This window comes from Dreissena polymorpha, chromosome 13 (genome assembly GCF_020536995.1).
Source record: "Dreissena polymorpha isolate Duluth1 chromosome 13, UMN_Dpol_1.0, whole genome shotgun sequence".
Lineage (NCBI taxonomy): Eukaryota > Metazoa > Mollusca > Bivalvia > Myida > Dreissenidae > Dreissena > Dreissena polymorpha.
In genome coordinates this window covers 56,252,151-56,274,964 of record NC_068367.1, presented here as the reverse complement: position 1 = coordinate 56,274,964, position 22,814 = coordinate 56,252,151, and the positions used below count along the sequence as shown (strand labels likewise).

Below are 22,814 nucleotides of genomic sequence, written 5' to 3'. Positions count from 1 at the left end.
TAACATGTTTTACAAAAAAATCCATTGGAGATAAAACCCATTCAACAAGGTGATAAATACTGAATGACAAATTCGTTACCTTAAAGCATAATATGCATGTATCATTGCAACATGTGGTGTTATAGACCTTTTATATCATATAACACCTATACCAGTATGATGTATGCCATAAAATGTGTACAATTATTCCATAAAGCATGTTTACATCTCATACCACTCAGCCAAGATAAAATAAGATGAAATCAATGCAATGTTGACTTTCTCATCTTTTGACAATCTTATAGAACATAAACACAATTTCAGGATATTTTTAACATTGAAAGCGTTGGTTATATTTGGTGTGTTATTGTGCAAAATGAGCCAGAAATAACAAGACTATTGCCAAGCAATAGAGGTCCCCTACCTAACTACAGGATCCACCATTTTCAGCAATATTTCTAGTCTATTTGTTGCCATAGCAACCAAAATTCTTGACATAGGAAAAAAATGAAATGACATGCATAATCTCCATATTGCCATCTGTCCATGTTTCAAGTTTCATGAAAAAATATGAAGACGTTATCGCAGGATCCAGAAAAGTGTGACAGACTGACAGACACACAGAGCGCAAACCATAAGTCCCTCTCTGGTTTCAGCGGTAGGGAACTAAAAAGTATTGCAGGTAACACACATTAAAGTACACAACAACTGCAGCAACACCTATAAAAGTGTGGAAAAAACTATATATTACCTCTTAGCATTGCTTTCAAAAGTTCCTCTGCAGACGACCCAAGGGTTGTCACGGAGGACCCCATCTCTGAAAACTCATCCCCACCCTGACTCCCTGATACTCCTGCAGTTAGGTCCCTTATATCCCGTAACATGGCTTCCTCGCTTGACACACTTTGCACATAATGCTTGCTATCATGCGAATCCATATTCAGACTGTTAGGAGATCCCCTATCAGATGTTGCCAGAACCTTACGCTTCATTGGCCATGTTCTAAAGTCACCAATACCTTGATTAATGTCTTGAACATTTTTGTCATCATTTCTGTTATGTGTTTCTGTCTTATCTTGTTTTGAATTCCCTCCAGTTTGTCTTTGTTTGTGAATATTTTCATTACTGACTTCAACTATGTTGGCGGATTCACCACTTGCATCTTTCTTACCATCCATATCTGCACTTGTATCTTTAACCACTTCATACACATTTTCTCTGATGCCATCATCATTTCTATTGCCATCTTTGTGTTGAGTGTCTGGATTTGCACCCAAACTTACATCCACATTCTTCCCAGACTTGAGGCTTCCATCTCGTTTCAAGTTCACAGGTCCATACTTTACAGTATCGTGAACAACATACTTGGGCCTTGCTTGATCAGCATTTCTCTCATCATTCTTTGATACATCTACTTGTTTAATGCTTCCACTGTCATTGCTTTCTCCTTTCATGCTGGTACATTGGGCAAATGTTTTATCATCAATCCCAATGTCAAAAACTTTGGCCCCAATGTTTTCATTGTCAGTGTTAATTTCACTACTTTGTACATTAATTCCTTGTGAAGGTACATCCCCATTTTCAATGGCGATTTCGTCTTCATTTGGTTTCCCATCTCCTTTATTCTTTTGGACTTTTTCAGCCCCCTTCTTGGGGCCAAATCCAAAGGTCCGACTTAATCTTTTCATTTCTTAGATCAAAATGTTAAAGTCGGGAAGATAAAATACTTTAAATATTTCCTAAACTCTTTTTCTCAGTACAATGTGATTTCAAACTTTATAGTTATTTCCTTCAAACAAATCACACAGCTGTCATACTGCCTGTCTGCACTTTAAGTTGGTCGTCTAAATCTGTAAATGCATCTTTTCATTAGCAAAACCACACACTCCTTTTGACGTACTATTAAGTCAGCTAATGTCTGCAAACCTTTCACCATTACACCATTGTCTGAATAAATTTATTTCAGTCACAGTTATGTATGTGATGTTTCATTAACAATCCTTTCACAAGACGTGTAATACCCAATAAAACTACTGAGTTATTACATTACAAATCCCCATCAATTTTCCCTATAGTCTGTCACAGATTCTGCACTCATTTAAATTACATACATTTATAGACTCTTTCACATTACCACATAACACTGTATCTCTATTATCCAATAAAAGCTGCACAGTCAATAAAATCAAGTTTACTTCATTCAGTATTTTTGACTTCGATGTCCAATAAATGACAAATTCTAGAAATGAGTCACTAAACAATGGTGACAAATTTCATCCTTCAGTCAAGCAAACATGCATTCAAATTAAAGAAATTGCTCTTCTACCATCAGTTCCCCCATATATCTTGATTTGTCTCTTGTCAGTAAATTGTCTCTTCTTTTCTAGATTAAGACATGTCTGTTAATTAACACATCCACGTGATGTTGACACACTTCTGTGAGACAACCTTGCACATTTGCACATCCCATTAGAGTGAAAGCAATTACGGCCTTACAAATACGAACTATCAAATAACAAGGTGTTATATTGTTAAGCTCACATCATACCTTATCACCAGTTTTCCTTTAAAATCTTAGTATTAAAATAGAAAATCATGAGTCACACACATCATTAATTTTGCATTTTCATATCCTTATCTCAGGTATATCATTACACTTTGGATTGATATTTGTTTTGTAATCTTCAATTTGTATAAATCTCATCCTCAAATCTAATCCTGTTAAAGACTGTCAAGCATCATCATAGTTTACGAATACTTGTTCTTCTGAATTTATTTCTTTAACCCTTTCAGTGCGGGAACCGAATTTTGAAGGCCTTTGCAAACAGTTTGGATCCAGATGAGTCGCCACAAAACGTGGCGTCTCATCAGGATCCAAACTGTTTGCTTTTCTGATAGTATTCTTTGAAAAAAAATGAAGAAAATGCTTATTTTAGAAATTTAGCAGACAACATTTTAGCAGACGACAAGTTACCCAGCATGCAAAGGGTTAATTAAATAAATGAGTCTTGATCTGAGAAAACTGGGCTTAATGCATGTGCGTAAAGTGTCATCCTAGATTAGCCTGTGCAGTCCACACAGTTTAATCAGGGACGACACTTTCCGCCTAAACTTGATTTTCGGTAATGCCTCAGTCACAAATAATCTGGTCGCCGGCCGATGTGTCCAATCTCCAGGCATTGGGAAGACTGGACCTGTTGGAGTCGTCCGCCGTCCGATGAGTGACAAAGTTTAAAACCTTAGTCACAAATAGACACCTATCACCGTCCGATCAGCGGCCGATGGTTTCTTCTGCTCATAGGGCTGGCGCAGGCCAATGATCGCACGCACATCGGGTCATTTTGTAGCATCTGGCGGCGTCCGGATTAATTTTTTATATCACAGTTTGTTTTACCCGACATCGGGCCCGGGAAGGAATCAAGTCAAGATCGAAAAAAGATCGGACGATCAACAAACAGTTATCGCCCGGCTTCTGACATCTGATTCAGTAGTACGTGTATCATAACGAGCATCTGGGAAATACCTTTACTTTAGCGGATACACGTTCAATGAATCCGATGTCGGGTGATACCCGGGCGTTGATCATCCGATCTTGTTTCGATCTCAACTCGATTCCTTCCAGGGCCAAATGTCGGGTTAAATTTTAAGTGAGACTTAAAATTAAACCGGACGCCGCCCGATGCTACAAATTGGTCCAGTTTCCGTGCGATCATCGGCCGGTCGCCAGCCCGATGAGTGGAAAAATACGTCAGCCGCTGATCAGACAGTGATCGGTGTCTATTTGTGACTGAGGTATAAGGAGGGACTTCCTTGCAACTAAAAATACCAAAATAGCCGAAAGTGTCATCCCTGATTAGACTAACTAATCTGGGACAACACTTATAATTTACTCACATGCATTAAGCCCATTTTTCTCAAAACGCGGCTCAAATATACAAAATCTGATTTAAGGTTAATAAAGCATTAAATGACTGATACTGGTGATTCGCGCTATCCTTGACCTTTGAATGAAGTCTTCATCACCTTCATATGCACTAAGTATGAGGATACCTCTTAAATTATCTTTCTCCCCCCCCCCCCCTGAAACAAATACAAATTATTTATTTAATTATGAAAAATATCAAAGATATCAGAATTACATTCTCTTAACATAATCTTACAATAATATTGCACAAAATGTACGGTCACCCCAAAATAACATTCAAATATTGCTTTCTTAATAATCAGGAGTTGACAATTACTTAAAACATAAAGGTTTCCTTCAAAAGATATAAAGTAACAAGGCATGAACTATTCATAACACTAAATCAACAATTCGTAGAAATGCACTCAGATGTATCAGAACCATACAGAGCAGAAACATTTCAAAAACATAAAGTTATTGATTTACTAAACTGAAACACATTAATCTTATGCCTCACTTCTTTAATTTATGTAAAATCTTAAATTTGAAAGTTAAGTGAAATATCAAATTATTTTTGTCAGCAATTATCAAAAGGCAGCCACAGGAAGTATATTTCTTAATAAAACACACAAACACAACATATATCCTCAAAGGTGTACAATTAAAGAAACAATTAACTTCACTTTTATGCAAGCTGGAGTTTCCTTAATAAAACTCGCGAAATAAACTTGAATTTTCCTCATATTAAACCTTTTAAAAGATAAAATCCATAAAAAAACTGTCGATATTATCTCCAATATTGTATTTACCACCTCACTGACTGAACCTTCCAAGTCATCAGGGTGAAAACAAATATCTCCAATCATATACTCTGCTCTTCAAAAGCCTTTAAACAAATCCATAAATCATAAGCCCATGTTTTGCTGATAGCAAAAAGCCTTTTGGCTCTCTTATATGTTTAATAATTACTATTGTGATCCCCCAGGATGTATTAAATGGATACAAAAAGAAAAGCAGAACAGTTGTATTATATAGTTAATATTTGTCTGTTGGATTTAAGTTACTGGTATAGATCAAGTTTCTAAAAGATTCAATTGAATTGCTAAGCTTTCCATTATAAACCATGCAAATAAATCACTTTCCATAAAGCTAATGTAATTAATATTATGTTGAAAATAGTGTCACATTATATAACCTTCATCCCACTCTTATTTAAAATCATAAAAAAAACATGATGCTAATATTCTGACATTTATATTAATAAAAATATGAACACAAAGTTTTCGTAGATTTATAAAACCTATTAATGATATTTCACTTCATACTAAACAAAACTTGTATTCAAATACCATCAATTTAACATTCACCTAACTAAACATATTGCCTAATTTAATTTAATTTTATTGTGACAACTTTCATTTGTACTGACTTTGAATCATGTATTCCTACAAATGTTTAAAACTCTTTACAAAATTAAATTCACCTTCCATTCACCTTCACATTCAATTCACCTTCTATCATCACTAGTTTTAACTACTTAAACCTTGCACAATCCGTTGCATTTTATCCACATCACAGGCAAGTCAATGGTTTGCATTAAATTATCATTTCAATTTTGCACACTTTGATCAGCCGAAGTCTGATAACAATCTATTAATACCTGCAACAATGATACTTAATGCACTCGCATAATCTCTCATAATAACTCAAAATATTCCAAATCCGCTTTGAATACTTCTGAGCATGATTAATCCCAAGATTCTGTCATTTCAAAAATCCCCTTGATAAAAAAAACAAACAAACACCTTTTTGAATTGTAGTGATCAGGCAAGGTATTATAATTCAGTCACAAAGCCCGAGTATTTCTTCATAAGTAAACCGCCCTTATCACAATGATAAATATTCAACTTTTCATCACTCAAAGTGAACTGGTATTGTTATCGGGCGATGTCAACCCATCTGACCATCAATGTATTCCCAGTTTAAACTGACATGCTGGTCACTAAAGCTATCCCATAAATGTCCATCAATAAGGGGGAGTCTGCCTGAGCTAATCAACCTCTCTGCACCAGCTTGTTTAACCCTTTACCACTTAGAAATGCGCTTTGATGCATATGTACTTCCCTTTTACAAAGTTACATTTTAAGACCCTTCCTTTCTAGATTCACATTCTAAAGGATTTATTTTCAACCCTTAGATATACTGATGAGCAGCAAACAGCATAAAACCTGAATTTTGACCCATATATTTGACCTTGAAGGATGACCTTGACCTTGACCTTTCACCGTTCAAAATGTGCAGCTCCATGAGATACACATGCATGCCAAATATCAAGTTGCTATCTTCAATATTGCAAAAGTATTCATAAAATAAGCGATTTGGGCCACATATATTTGACCTCTGACCTTGAAGGATGACCTTGACCTTGACCATTCAACACTCAAAATGTGCAGCTCCATGAGATACACATGCATGCCAAATATCAAGTTGCTATCTTCAATATTGCAAAAGTATTCATAAAATAAGCGATTTGGGCCACATATATTTGACCTCTGACCTTGAAGGATGACCTTGACCTTGACCTTTCACCACTCAAAATGTGCAGCTCCATGAGATACACATGCATGCCAAATATGAAGTTGCTATCTTCAATATTGCAAAAATATTCATAAAATGAGCGATTTTGGCAACATATATTTGACCTCTGACCTTGAAGGATGACATTGACCTTTCACCACTCAAAATGTGCAGCTTCATGAGATACACATGCATGCCAAATATGAAGTTGCTATCTTCAATATAGCAAAAGTTATTGCAAAATGTTAAAGTTGGTGCAAACCAACCAACAGACCAACAGACCAACCAACCAACAGACAGGGCAAAAACAATATGTCCCCCACTACTATAAAAATGTTCTTACCTTAAATATAATTGAATTATTTCAGTGCAATACTATTTCGATCAGACACACACTGGTAATATATGTATATCTTTTAAAGACATTTTAAACATGTGGGTGAAGAAAAGAATGTTACATAAAACATATTTTAAGTGTTTATTCTAAGAAATGATACCATTTTTATTTTGCTAAGGTTTGAATTAAAATTAATGTAAATCACATAATATCGATACAATTTTTGTGTAATTTTTTTCCAGTACTTCTGAAAGATGTTCCAATCCAAGTCAATAACTGCTATAGTCAAATATACCGAAAAACTATAAAGTTGATTTTTTTTTTTTTTTTTCAGTTTATAATGGAACTGCTTTTCTAAATTGCTTAACAGTGACCTCGACCCCAAACACCCACTATCAAAAGCGAGTACTTAAAAATACAAGTTGTCCGAATATGAATTTTAATTGCAAAAGCTTCATTCTTACAACAGTTATTGCGAGACACAGTTTTTTTTATTCTATTCAAGTCAAAGTATCCTTTACCTGGAACCACCCCATCCATCATCAATTAATAGCTAGGCCTCAATTTAAGGTGTCTATGGATGACATTTCACAGAAAAACTCAGACATCTCAAATGATAACTCAGAAACTGTTACCTATTATTTGTATTTATTAATTGTTTATAAAGTTCAAAATGTACAGAGGATTAAATATAGCTCCCACTTTCGTAAAGATTTGCTAAAAGTACCTTCTTTTTTTTCCAAATTTGATATTTGATAATATGAGCAGGACAGTAATTTACTCTGAACCTGCTAACTTTATTACAGGTTTCAAGCTATTTTTTTAGTAATGATCAAACATATAGGTCATTAATTGAATGTAAAATATCCATATAACTATTCCCTTCTCAAAATAAAATACACTTTTTAACAAAATACGCTTTAAAAAGTGTATTTTTTCTGCATTTTTACCGAAAAGTGTATTTTTTCTGCATTTTTTTCACAATTAAGTGCACTAAAGTGCATTTTTTCTGTATTTTCATTATCTTTAAGTGTATTTTACTGTACTTTAAGTGTATCTTCTGTAGACAAAGTGCATCTTTTTATGCAATAAGTGCATTTTTTCAATGAAGTGCATTTTTTATGCATATTAGTGTATCTTCTGATTTGCAAAAAAAAAATTCTTTCTGTACAAGTGTAGTTTTAGTGCATCTTCATAAAAAAGAGCAACACTATAGCAAATAACTGAAGTTAAAGGACAGAGATATAGTGTTTAATAGGAGAATTGTACTGTACTGTTCTTTTTTATCTTCACATAATGTTTATGGTCTTATTATTACAATTTGTCTGCTCATTAAATATGTGAATCAGTAGAGCAGCTTTTAAAGGGAAAAGTACAACTAAATCAGGCTGTGGGTAAATAATTAAAAATATTGAAAGTGTCAAAAAAATTATGTGGTCTTGCCAGTATCAATTATATCTTCACAACATAAAAAACAAGTATTTGAACTTTCTTACACTGATATTTAACCCCAATTCAATTAATGTCTACCACATTGACTATTAACATACATTTTAAAAGACAATTTAAATAATATTTATAATATTATATTTATTTCCTAACACCATTCAGTATGTTATATTGAAATATTCACAATTAAATATAATATGCTAAGTGTGCTGTGTATTATTCAATAAATATCAGATAAGATCAGGATCAGATAAGAGATCAATTAGCATCATAAACACTAATCCCTATCAGTGCTCCATCTAGCCAAAACAAAGGGGTGTTTATAGAATTTTGATTGGTTCTGGGACCATCTATTTGAAAACAAACCACTTTTGATTGGTTGGAGCACAGCAAGTTATTTGGAGCACAGGCAGTTATTTTTGTAAACAATTTGGTTTCAGCAACTTAAATTGAGCTAAATTTTTAGGTATAATTCAGCAACATTAATTCTAGTGTCAAATGTCTTGAAATTCTTTCAGCACATGAACTATTGTGTGATGAAAACAATGTGTATTTACTACAATGTGTTAATCAACAATAAGTTTGTTGAAAAGAAGATTCAAAGTGGGTGGTTAAAGTGATCAACAACTGCCGTTTTTGTTTTTTTGGAATGCTGAAGAACAGCTGTAACAGGTTTGTATTTTCATTTCTGCATCTCTTTTTAATTAAATTAATTATGATCATTATCATATTTATGTATTGTCACTGGGAAATGTAACTGGATGAGTAAATGTAATGCAATTTTAAAGAAAAAAACACCATTTGAATTATTATGGCTGTATTTTATGGTTATTGTCATCTTAAAATTTATTTATACCTATTTCTTGTCATTAATGAACAGATTTCTTTCCCCCATATTTAATCAGAACTTTAATATTTTATATTTGAAGGTTAAACCCCAAGGTGAAATTTACATTGATCGGAAGATCAATTGGACAGAATGTGCATCATCGCCTGCCAAAAAAGGGAGCAAAAAGGGGACTACCTGATGTATGGACATGTATACCAGGCCAACTTGAGGGGAACAGGAGTGGGAAACCGTGCCCTGTAGCTTGTCCTTGACCAAGAAAAGATGGATTTGTTGAGAGGTAAAACTATATAATAAAGGTTATTGCAATTCAAAGAAGTCACACTTCCGACCAGTCCACACAGCCAAAGGAGACCACATATATTAGTACATTTATTAACAGTATTTTCTATCAAACGTAATTTCTTTAAATTATTTATGAAAAGCGTTAAGTCACATGTGATCACGAGATTAAAATTGCAAAAATAAACAAACAAAAACAACAAGCCAACAAACTTGTTTTGATTTAAATTTATGATATTTATAGCAACTGTTGAACAAGATTACCATAACAGCAATATTTAACACTTACATTATAAAATATCTTTCAGGACCTGATCTCATATGAGATCATGCACGAGAAGCGCCTCGCAGACCATGACAGTAGTATTCAGACCTGATCAGCTGGTGAAGTGCTCTATAAAGGGTTGTTTATGAATGCATTCTTTGTAAGGAACAGTGTATAACAACAAATATAGTGACAGGGGCTAAGCTGCTAAATATTGTCAGCATGTATGCAGTGATTTTCTTTGGAAATTCAAAACAACCTGTACGTACTGGCTCTCAGAAGGGCATGTTTTAGCGCAATAATGAACAAAAAAAGGAAGATCTTAAAAATAAGGTATAGATTTATATAAATTTCATGAATACTGTTCATTTATCATTATATTAGGATCCAGAATATGATTGAATTAAATGTACTGCTTTTGTCCATATTAAAAAGGAATTAATGTAATATATAAAAATCTAGTAAATGATAGGGAAAACATTTCAGCTTAAGGAGGGGAAATCTTTAATATTTTTGAAGTGGAAACCACCTGTATTTGGCTGTTAATCAGTTACCAATAATCAGGGGGGAGAAAAATCACTGGTATGAGCTTGATATTTTCAATTGTTAATTCCAGATAGGCAATAGCCCGTTTGAATCCTCTCTTTTATGTAACATTTGTTTTTGTTTTTTAAGGTTTAACATTCTAATAAAAGTGTGTATTTATCTATTGAATTGTACTTTTTGTTTTTTATGTATGTGTTTACACTAACCTTTCATTTAAAGAATGAATGCTGACTTCAAAATGCTGGGAATTTTTTTTAAATTTGGTTAATTTTTAAGCATATTAATTTGAAGTGATGAAAAGTACACTTGAGCGTATAATGCGCTTAAAAAATTCACTTCCAACACTTCAAAAAGTGTATCATTTGTATGACTGAAAATGCACTCCAGTGTATTAATGCGCTTAAAAATTCACTTTTAATATTGTAAGGTGTATTATTTGTATGACCGGGAATGCACTCAAGTGTATTAATGCGCTTAAAAAAATTCACTTTCAATTTTGTAAGGTGTATTATTTGTATCAGTGGAAATGCACTCAAGTGTATTAATGCGCTTACAAAAATTCACTTTGAATACTCAATGAAGTGTATTATTTGTATGACTGGAAATGCACTCAAGTGTATTAATGCGCTTAAATAATTTGCTTTTAATTCTGTAATGTGTATAATTTGAATGACTGGAAATGCACTCAAGTGTATTAATGCGCTTTAAAAAATTTACTTTGACCATGAAGTGTATTATTTGTATGTCTTAAAATACACTCAAGTGTATAAATGCACTTAAAAATAAACTTAAGCGCACTTATTATCATAATAAACGCACTTAAGTGTATTATTTCGTGGAAAAAAAATACACTTAAATGTATAAACACACTAGTAAAAAGTGTTTTTTTTTAACAGATTAAAATGCACTTGTTAAGCAAAAAATACGGTGCCAATAACATGCGCATTAAATGCGCATTTAATGTGCATTTAATGCGCATTAAATGCGCATTTAGTGCACTTTTTCGAGAAGGGTTCTGCCAATAATCTGCAATCTTCATGATAAAAGTATATTGATTAAAATGAAGGAAAGAAGGTCTCTCTGCACGCAGTGAATACAAACCTTTCACACGTTTGAAGTAAGCAGACATTGCTTTCCTTTTAGAGTAAATGAGTTGTACATGGATTTTACAACCAGTCTGCTTTCATTTGTTTAAGATTAATTACAATTTATTATACTTGTATTGCCATCAGGAGGGTGCCTGGTGTTCAAGGAGAGGAGTCTTAGTAATTGTGTACAACCAAGTATAATTAACATACTATCTCTCATGTAGAATATGTTCAATTCTAACAATGCACATGCCAAATTTCATATAAACAAACAAGAAAATTGTCTATGGGTTATTCTGCAATAATTATGGGCGGAGCTTATACACTGAAAGCACGCGCAGTAACTAAACAAAACATGCCGATACATTTTCAACCAGCGTAATAATCTGGTATTTTATGAATAAAAGTATTGAGGGCAGAGATCTGATTGACAGAACAACCGAAAGTTATTTTTATGGACGGAACTTCACATAAAATAGTACACAAGAGAAATAAGATACATTGTATAAATCTCTAATAAAAACCGTGTTAGAATGGAAATAATTTGTGTTCGTTAAAGTTTGTTGTCGAATAATTGTTACCCACAGCCTGAAGTTTAGATGTGTGGTTTCAAATCACGAGTGCAAAGCACTCATGATTTAATCCCTACGCATCTAAACTTTCAGCCGTGGGTTATTTGACAAAAAACTATAACGTTAACGGATTATTTTTTAAATATTTATGCAAAACCTTGCATTCAGTCTTCATAGTAATTAGTTTTATATCAGATTAATGTTTCCTCTGACCTACAAGTTAGCCACATGGATCTTGCGCACGAAACGCCTTTTTTTACAGTCGAACATTATGCCAATTAGCTATTTTATAAAGTTTTATACAATTCAAATTAGTCTTTTTAAGTCTTTTAAAAGAGTGAACAAATGGCAGTTCTTGAAATAACATCCATGAAACTATACTATTTAAGAACAATTATCTTCTACACTTTCTTTAAATATTCAATTTTTACAATAAATACATTATTTGCTTGCCTGAATATGTCTAAGTAAATTGGCTTTTTTCCTTTTTACAATTTCATAGAGTGGTTGATGCTGTTGCAATTCAAAACATCATACAATTAAGTGGAAAACAATATCAACTGGAAAAATCTCCCACCCATCTTAATTATCCCATATATCATTTGGTTTATTGCTTTTCCCCACACTTCTGATGAGGTGCACCAGCACAGCTGATTAGCTCTACAATACACAAAACTCTATTCCAAAGCCACAATCCAGGATATATAAATCTTTAATAGATTCATGACTTGCGTATTTTTGTCTTTCTTGTTTAAGAGTCTTTTAAAGCAGAATTAACTTTTTGGATGGGGATTTGGTAGGAAAAAATAGAACAAAAAGCAAAAAATGCTTTTGTGGTTAAATTCTTACACAGGGAGAGATTTTTGACAAAAATAATTTTAAGTTCAAAAAGTGAAGAAAATTGTATACAATTATGGGGTTGCCATTTACCTGAGAGCTTGATAGAAAATAAAGTATTCATGTTTTGAGCAAATTCTTTTACTGACATAATCAATATATTGGACTTATAAATAAACAAACTAATACCTTTGACACGCAGACAGACAGATGGATGCTTTGATTTTAATATGCCTTCCTTTTGGTGCATTCACAGATTTCAAACCATTTACTTGAAAATCATAAAATTGTTGACTGTTTGATAAATGTAAAGCTATGCTAAGAATGCTTTTCAAATATTATTCTTTAAAAAAAAGAGTGACCTTGACCTTTGAGCTTGAGGCATTGGGTAAATATGGTAACCATGAAAGGCACGTTTTTTTTTAAATTGCCATTTGAATGATAAAGTAACAGTCTGCAGAAGCTGTATCATGCCATATTTTGAGCGCCAAACTTTTTAAGTATTAGGTTTGAGCGATGACCACAGACCTTCCATGCATTTTTGCAAGTTCACATACAAAGTGAATTGTGGGATGGGGGAAATCCCATGGAACATGCCTGAATCAAGTGATGCCATGTGCGAGCATCGAGCTCTGTTCATATTTAGTGATAACTACCAATCAACAAGTAAATGTAAATTAAGATTGAATGTAATTTCCAAGTACCAATTAAAATCTTGCCATGTCTTTTTAGTTAAATATTATTTTTTCATGTATTATATAAGGTTCTTAAATAATTTGCGATATTATTTTCTTAAAATGAACAACGAAACTTTAAACAGACTTACTGACAGCAGGACAATGCCAATTCTTTGGCAAGGGGATAATTATACATGTGTACCATCATTTTTGGGGAATTATAGGGACAAAAGATCAACACAAAATACATGAGCATGGTTTTATCTGTATGATACGTTTTTTTTTTTTTTATGTGTAAGAACACAGGAGGCGGACCTAGATAAGTTACTGAAGGGGCCTAGTTTAAATTGATGGTTATCAATTACATTGTAACATTAAAGGTTCTGAAGACACCAATTAAGGGCTGATTGAATAAGCGAGACCCTGATAACTTGATTGTAGGCGGAGTTATAAAAATCATTATTGGCCACTTGCTGAGCAATTCACTGCATACGGTAGCTCGCAGAGTTAACAGAGTAAATGACCAGATATACCATTGGGATTCTCACGTCCAGTGAAAAAATAAGTGGAAATATGATGTATGACTGCCGTGTTTACACCAGAACGTAAATTAATGGAATAGACCCAACATTTTCTTAACTAGAAATATGGCTGCAGGACACAGATGCACCAAAATTTCACTTTAGTCTAACAATTTCAATTATGAAATAAAATTCAGAACAAATTATGGATCAAGTGCACATAATGATTTTTAAGTTCAACAAGAGCTGTCTCCATAGGATGACATATGTCCCCAATAAACGCTTTGATAGAAGTTATGAGCATTTTTCGAAACCTAAACACGGACACTTAGTTCAAGGTCAAGGTCAAAGGGGTTAAATTTGTGTGCGTATGGAAAGACCTTGTCTATATACGCATGCATACCAAATATAAATGTTACATCTGAAGCGACTTAGAAGTTATGAGCATTTTTTGAAACCTAAACGCAAAGTGTGATGGACAGACGGACAATGCGATCACTATATGCCCTCCTTTGGGGGCATAAAAAGTATTCTCCATCAAACATCTATACTTTTCAGGTTATGCATGGCACAGTTTAACAAGAGTGCTAAACTGTCACAAGATACGCCCGTTTGAAGGTTTTGGAAACCATGCTCAATGCTTGAAATGCACTAAGTGACCTCCAGACCTAGTTATTGACCCGGCATGACCCATATTTGAACTTGATATCACCTAGATATCATTTAGACATAACATCTGACTAAATTCGTTGAAGATCAGATGAAAACTACTTCAATTAGAGAGCGGACACCATGCTAAATGCTTGAAATGCACTAAGTGACATCGTGACCTCGTTTTTGACCCGGCATGACCCATATTTGAACTTGACCTACATATCATCTAGACACAACTTCTGACCAAATTAGGTGAAGATTGGATGAAAACTACTTCAATAAGAGAGCGGACACCATGCTAAATGCTTGAAATGCACTAAGTGACCTCATGACCTCATTTTTGACCCTGCATGACCCATATTTGAACTTGACCTACATACTATCTAGACACAACTTCTGACCAAATTAGGTGAAGATCGGATGGAAACTACTGCAACTAGAGAGCGGACACCATGCTAAATGCTTGAAATGCACTAAGTAACCTCGTGACCTCGTTTTTGACCCGGCATGACCCATATTTGAACTTGACCTACATATCATCTAGACACAACTTCTGACCAAATTAGGTGAAAATCGGATGAAAACTACTTCAATTAGAGAGCGGACACCATGCATGCTAAATGCTTGAAATGCACTTAGTGACCTCATGACCTCGTTTTCGACCCTGCATGACCCATATTTGAAGTTGACCTACATATCATCTAGACACAACTTTTGACCAAATTTGGTGAAGATCAGGTGAAAACAACTTCAATTAGAGAGCGGACATCATGCTTAATCCTTGAAATGCACTAAGTGACCCCGTGACCTAGTTTTTGGCCCAGCATGACCCATATTCGAACTTGACCTAGATATTGTCTAGAAACAACTTCTGACCAAGTTTGGTGAAGATCGAATGAAAACTATTTGAACAAGAGGGCCATGATGGCCCTGTATCGCTCAACTGTTTTTTTATGCAAAAAAAAACGTGCAATGCGCATTGGTTGAAATGTACTCAAGCATGTGACTTTCTCTTTCTGTCCCTCGTCCCACTGGGCGCTTAAAAGTTGGAAGGGTGAGCATTTTTATATATGGAAAAAGTTACTACCGTGTTAACTAAACAGACTAAAAAGCCCGGGAATTGTTGCACAGGTCCTTTGCTTATAACGTAGGTACATTTATCTCTCCAAAAGATATTGTCGTTCTTTCTATTTAAGATATTTTTAGATGCTGAAGATCAAATCTACGCATTTGATTTAAAACAGATTCAAAGACCCATAGGAATCAAAATGCCCTAACCCTTTACCAAACGACACATTTTGGACTTTCCCAATTTGAAAGAGGTTACAGACGACAATAAAATTGTTTTGGAATATGAAGGAAATGATCAGGTAGGGTAGAAATAATTGTGATAAAAGGAGAAGTTGCTCATCTTGAGCAATTTCTCCTTTTATCACAATTATTTATAAAGTTGTCAGCTACAAACCCGTAAAATCCTGTTAGTGTTTGGTAAAGGGTAAATCATTTCTGGTTCTTTCTTAGAGCCTTTCACACATTTATAACAAATACAATAGTAGCATCTTTCTTTGTAAAGAATCATCTCAAAATATAATTAACAACCCACACATCCCTAAGACCAACAGGCCTGAGAATATTATGATAATCTAAAGATTATTTCTTTATATTTATAAATGTATTTAATTAAGTAATACATTTGACCTCTAAGATCTATTCATAACTTATATTAAGACAAGGGACAAAATTGTCACAAAACCAGGTTTTCATTGTGAAAAAAAAATCTGATAAAGGGAGAAAACTCAAACTGAACTTTTGAAATGAACAAACAAAATTAACCCCCTTTGTAAGTTTGTTTTAAAAAAAAATCTATTTTTAGTCGTGGCGACCTTGACATTGGAGATATTGACGTGATTCTTTTGTGCGACACACCGTCCCATGATGGTGAACAAATGTGCCAAATGATTTTAAAATCTCACAATGAATGACATAGTTATGGCCAGGACAAGCTCATTTATGGCCATTTTTGACCTTTGAACTCAAAGTGTGACCTTGACCTTGGAGATATCGACGTAATTATTTCGCGCAAAACACCGTCCAATGATGGTGAACAAATGTGCCAAATGATTTTAAAATCTGACAATGAACGACATAGTTATGGCCCGGACAAGCTTGTTCCGCCCACCCGCCAGCCGGCCAGCCAGCCAGCCAGCCAGCCAGCCCGCCCGCATTCGCCAATCTAATAACCAGTTTTTTCCTTCGGAAAACCTTGTTAAAAATTATAAAATGGTCAGAAATATATATGGATCGTTGACAATCATATCCACAATTCATGAGTCACGATTCACAAATGGAACAATGAATCATTAGTTATTAAAAAGCAGCATATACGATAGTTAAGAACATTGCACTTCATTAATTCCAACACCTTCTCTTGGATACAAAGTTTGAGTTTACCATGCAGTATCATATATTGACTTTTCTTGAAATAATTATGTTCATGGAAGTTGTGTTTTTAAAATCAATAAGATATTATTAAACTGGTTTAAACACTACAAAAAAAGACATGAAATAAACATGTCATCCGAAATATTTTTATCCGGATATATGTTCACTTTCGACTTTAAATAAAAGCCGACTTTTTTCAGTTTATAAGAAAAACATTCATAACACATGTTCTTACTTCAATTCCTTTGTAAGCAGTCACCATCTGATCTAAAATGGCACTAAATGACAGGGTTTTATCTCATGTTTACAAGATGTTGTTGTTGTTGTTGTTGTTGGTCACAGCCACACGGCCACAGTAATCTCCCCTGGTAAACGTCATATGTTCAGTTTTGTGACCCCCGGGGCAGGGTCAAATTTGAGCCCAGGGGAATAATTTGAACAAATTTGGTAGAGGACTATAAGATGTCACTACACACCAAATTTAGTAGCCCTAGGCTCTATAATTATGAACAAAAGATTTTTAAAGTTTGCACAAAATAGGCCTTATTTAAGCATATGTTCATTTTTGTGACCCCAAGGGCAGGGTCAAATTTGTCCCCAGGGGCATAATTTGAACAAACTAAGTAGAAAACTATTAGATGTCACTACATACCGAATTTGGTAGAAATAGGCCCAATGGTTATGGACAAGATTTTTAAGTTTGCACAAAATGGACCCAATATAAGCATATGTTCAATTTTGTGACCCCTGGGGAACGGTCTAATTTGATCCCAGGGGCTTAATTTGAACAAACTTGGTAGAGGACTATAAGTTGTCATTACATACCAAATATGGAAGCCCTATGCCATACGGTTATGGACAAGAAGATTTTTTAAAGTTTGCACAAAAAAAGATCTTATATAAGCAAATTTTCAATTTTTTGACCCCCCGGAGCAGGGTCAAATTTGACCTCAGGGGCATACTTTAAACAAACTTGGTAGAGGACTATAAGATGTCACTACATACCAAATTTGGTAGCCCTAGGCCCAATGGTTATGGACGAGTTTCGGAGTAGATTTTTAAAATTTCCACAAAATAGGCCTTATATAAGCAAATTTTCAATTTTTTGATCCCCCAGGGGCAGGGTCAAATTTGACCCCAGGGGCATAATCAGAACAAATTTGAAAGAGGTTCACCCCAGGAACATTCCTGAGAAATTTCATCAGAATTGGACCAGCAGTTTAATTAGGAGAAGAAGATGTTTAAAGAAAAAGTTAACCCACGCACGGACGCACGCACGACGGACACAGGACCATGACATAAGCCCCGCTGGCCCCTGGCTAGTGGAGCTAATAAGAGAGCGGACACTGCTGTGGACGCCGCCCGCCCACCGCCCGCCAAGGGTGAAACCATAATAAGTCCCGTTTTTAAAAACGGGCGTATAAAAATGGGACATATTTCTATTTACATAAAATACATCAGAACCAAAATAAGGAGGTGGTAAAGTTTATATGCTGGCATTTTGTACATTTTCAGCTACACTTTTTTGAGATACATGCAAAACAGATAAAATACGGCCATAACTCCAAATATATTGAACACACATTAATCAAGATATAGAGGTGAATAAGTGCATATGGTTGTGAAAGGTTTAGCCCTCAAGCAGCATTATTTTTGGATAACATATGACAATTGTTTAAACAGATGTTGTTTTTTATCCGCCATAACTGTGTACCGATATAGACTACATCCAAACTAAAACGTTGAGGTGTGCAAGTTGACATGCTGGTAAATATGTTTGTAATTTAGTTTCAACTCACTTGCAGCAGTACTAACTGAGATCTTCCACACAAGTTAAAAAAATATTGTTTTTTGAGGTGTCTTTTTTAACTCTTTCAGTGCTGGAACCGAATTTTGAAGGCCTTTGCAAACAGCTTGGATCCAGATGAGACGCCACAGAACGTGGCGTCTCATCAGGATCCAAACTGTTTGCTTTTCTGATAGTATTCTTTGAAAAAAATCAAAGAAAATGCTAATTTTAGAAATTCAGCAGACTACATTTTAGCAGATGACAAATTTCCCAGCATGCAAAGGGTTAAACAAAAACAGGACTCCAAACATGTGAACCATAATATTGAAGTTGGCAAGTTCAAATGTTGGTACATATCTTTATACAGTTAGTTGTAGCCCTCTACAGGTATTACTACTTTTGTGTTGCACAAATCCAACAGATGCACCAGAAAAGGCAAATCTAATGCCTCTAAAAGTGGTGGCATTAGAAGTGAGAGTTAAATAAACGAAAAACATTTCTATAATAAATCCTCTAAAACCATGCCTACACAAAACTAAACAAGAGCTGTGTTTGTGAAACACAATGCCCCCTACTGCGCTTTGAAGCCAAATATTTGACCTTTGACCTTGAAGGATGACCTTGACCTTTAACCACCCAAAATGTGCAGCTCCATGAGATACATATGCATGCCAAACATCAAGTTGCTATCTTCAATATTTCAAAAGTTATGGACAATGTTAAAGTTTTGGGACAGACAGACACACACATACAATGACAGACAGGCCAAAAACAATATACCCCCGATCATTCGATCCGGGGGCATAAAAAACAAATAAGTGAGGGTCATGCCAGTACCTATGTTTGATGTTTTTCTAGTATTCACACATTTGTCTCCCACTGTAACAGTACAACAGCCACTATCTGCTCTTACGGATACATTCTGACAGCATTCAGATTTCGGCCACAGTTTACGCACAGGGTACCGTCCAACACTAACATTAGTTTTCAACATTGGAATCCCAAGTCTAGGTATCTTAGACATTTTCTTTGATGTTGTGCCTTACTATGATTTTTTTTCACAAGCACATAAGTTAACTTTTCCATCAGCTTAAAAAAATGATGATCTTCACAGCATATTGAAATATTTACCTAACAGTTTAAGGCTCTGATGAAATATTCAGAGCAAAATCCATCCATCCATAGTATTTTTGTAAAAAAATAATGTTTCATTTGTAACTGAAAAAATTAAAATTAAAAGCTTGTTATTCCTATCTATTCACATGTATACCAATCAATTTGCAGCATGTTTATCTACATTTAACCAACAATTAAGAAAAGAAAAACATAACTTGCAAAAAAATCTTCTTATCTTCATGGATACAGACATTCAACTGTAGAATTTAGGGTTCATAAAAAAAGAAAAAAATCAAAAGTCCTATAAAACAATGTCACTCTTGTTGAATGGGCATGAAAAGTACACAGTTTTCCTTATCAAATGAATAACGTTTTTTCTATAAATGCACACTTCAACAACAAGGTCTTATTCAGCAGCTGTTATCTGTTACTTGTATCCTTGAATTACAGCATAAATATATGCACCTTCCAAAATTACCTAGCAGAAAATAACTAGAACATGAGGTAGATCTACAAAACAAGTTTTTTGTCAGTGTTCTAGCCAATTAATAGAACAATTACAGACAAATTACTGCAGGAAAAAAGTTCTAGATATACAAAATCAAATACAGGTAACCGCAGAGTAACTAATTTTTATTCCAAGGGAGGAAAATGTGTTATAATAAATCAATAAAGAGCAGCAGTCATCCACCTTATATTTCATGTTCCAAAAATTACAAAACACAGTTAAAAGAGCCTTTTCACAGATTTTGGCATGTTTTTGAAGGTTGTCATAAAATTCTTAATATTGATAAATGTAAACATTGAATATAAAAAGCTCCAGTAAAAAATCATGAATAAAACTAAAAAAGAAAAAAAAGGTAACCCTTAGAAGGGCTCAAACCACTGACCCCTGGAGTCCTGGAGTAAAGTCAACCACTTAGACAACTCGACCATCCTTCCCTATGCAATGCCAGATGTATTTTATACTTTATATAAGCAATCCTCGTAGTTTCACAAAATATAAAGACAACAGCAGAACTCTCCAAATTATAAATTTGTTTCGCGTTGCAACGCTTTATAATTTTTGGGTTTTTAAATCATGAAAAGATGCATATACTGGCTTTTAGAGCATGGTGAATGTTCAGCAATACAGTTTCCTTACAAATATCATAACTAAAACGAAAATTTGCGAACTGAAACAACTTTTTTTAATTTTGTCATTTTACCAAAACGTGAAAAGGCCCCTTTAAACCTTGTTATAAAGAAATTATTAATGGACAGTTATATACCTCAATTCTTCAGTTCTTTATACAATTTGCAAAAACTGACACAGAAAAAAGTTTGATATGTTGTTCAAAAATTTCCAAAGTTGCAGCGAATTGGTGGTAAAAATTGTTTAAACTTATCCCCAGCCATTGTTACCAGATTAATTTTAATTCCTTCATAATAACAAAAATTACAATAAAATCACAAACAAAATACATGTTTGACATATCTTACACACAAAACAAGTGTAACACATGTCCAAGTGTGATGATTGACAAATATTGGAGACTTATTAAAAGAGGACTGAGATTTTGTGGAAGTGACTTTGTTGCTTTAGATAGGTCGATTGGAGTTCAATTATTCAACGTCAAAGATAAACAAGAGCACCGCCTTGCGGGTGCAGACCGCTCATCTATTTTCTTTTTAAAGGTGAAGGGACTCTCATTTTCAATCACAAAGGAGGGAGGAGTGGAGTGAAGAGGGGTGTATAGTGTGGGGTTGTGGACATTTATTACATTATCTTCCAAAAAAGCGAAAAAAAAAAAAAAAAAAAAAAAAAATCGTGGGGGGGGGGGGGGGGGCGGGGGGTGGGGGGGGGGTTTGGGTGCGATGGTTGGACGGTATTTCAAAAATAACCGTTTTAAAAAAAAAATGGGGGGGGGGGGGTATAGTGTGAGGGTGTGGTGATAATTTGTGAGATGATCTTAAAAAAAAAAAAAAAAAAAAAAAATCAAAAAAAAAAATGGGGGGGGGGGTGGGGTGGGGGGGTGGGGTGGGGGTATAGTGTGAGGGTGTGGTGGTCATTTGTGAGATGATCTTAAAAAAAAAAAAAAAAAAAAAAAATAGGGGGGGGGGAGGGGGGAGGGGGGGGAGGAGGGCACGGGGGATGGTTTGGGTGAAGTCTATTGTGGTATGTCAGGTAAGAGTAGTTTCATCAAAGTATCAATCAAATCTAATCATAAATAAAGAAGTTATGGCAATTTTAGCAAAATTTAATAATTTGACCTTGAGAGTCAAGGTCATTCAAAGGTCAAAGTAAAATTCAAGTTGCCAGGTACAGTAACCTCATGATAGCATGTAAGTATTTGAAGTTTGAAAGCAATAGCCTTGATACTTAGAGTGGATCGAAACACAAAATTTAACCATATATTAAAAGTTACTAAGTCAAAAAGGGCCATAATTCCGTAACAATGACAACCAGAGTTATGCAACTTGTCCTTTTACTGTACCCTTATGATAGTTTGTGAGTGTTCCAAGTATGAAAGCAATATCTATGATACTTTAGGGGTAAAGTGGACCAAAACATAAATCTTAACCAAATTTTCAATTTTCTAAGTATAAAGGGCCCATAATTCCGTCCAAATGCCAGTCAGAGTTACATAACTTTGCCTGCACCGTCCCCTTATGATAGTTCATAAATCTTGCAAGTATGAAAGCAATAGCTTTGATACTGTAGGAATAAAGTGGACCTAAACACAAAACTTAATCAAATTTTCAATTTTCTAAGTATAAAAAGGGCACATAATTCTGTCAAAATGCCAGTCAGATTACATTACTTTGCCTGCACAGTCCCCTTATGATAGTTAGTAAGTGTTGCAAGTATGAAAGCAATAGCTTTGATGCTTAAGGAATAAAATGGACCTAAACACAAAACTTAACCAAAATTGTCAATTTTCTAAGTATA

At 34.4% G+C, this 22,814-nt stretch overlaps 1 protein-coding gene across 9 annotated transcripts in view; it reads right to left on the bottom strand.

Moving 5' to 3' along the window:
- LOC127856225 (SRC kinase signaling inhibitor 1-like) overlaps positions 1–22,814 on the bottom strand; it is a 250,653-nt gene that overhangs the window by 215,314 nt on the left and 12,525 nt on the right. For 6 of the 9 annotated variants that reach the window (XR_008037915.1, XM_052392307.1, XM_052392313.1 and 3 more), the window contains exons 1-2: positions 5,367–5,728; positions 731–2,552 (exon numbers count right to left, since the gene is read on the bottom strand). The exons of 2 other annotated variants lie outside the window; for them this stretch is intronic. Coding sequence is in view for 6 of the 7 variants with exons in the window: in XM_052392307.1 (XP_052248267.1) it covers positions 731–1,667 (937 nt within the window). In the remaining variant the exon portion in view is untranslated. Of the gene's footprint in view, positions 1–730; positions 2,553–5,366; positions 5,729–19,603; positions 19,974–22,814 lie in introns of those variants that run through there. One more of the 9 variants, XM_052392315.1, reaches the window with a different exon arrangement.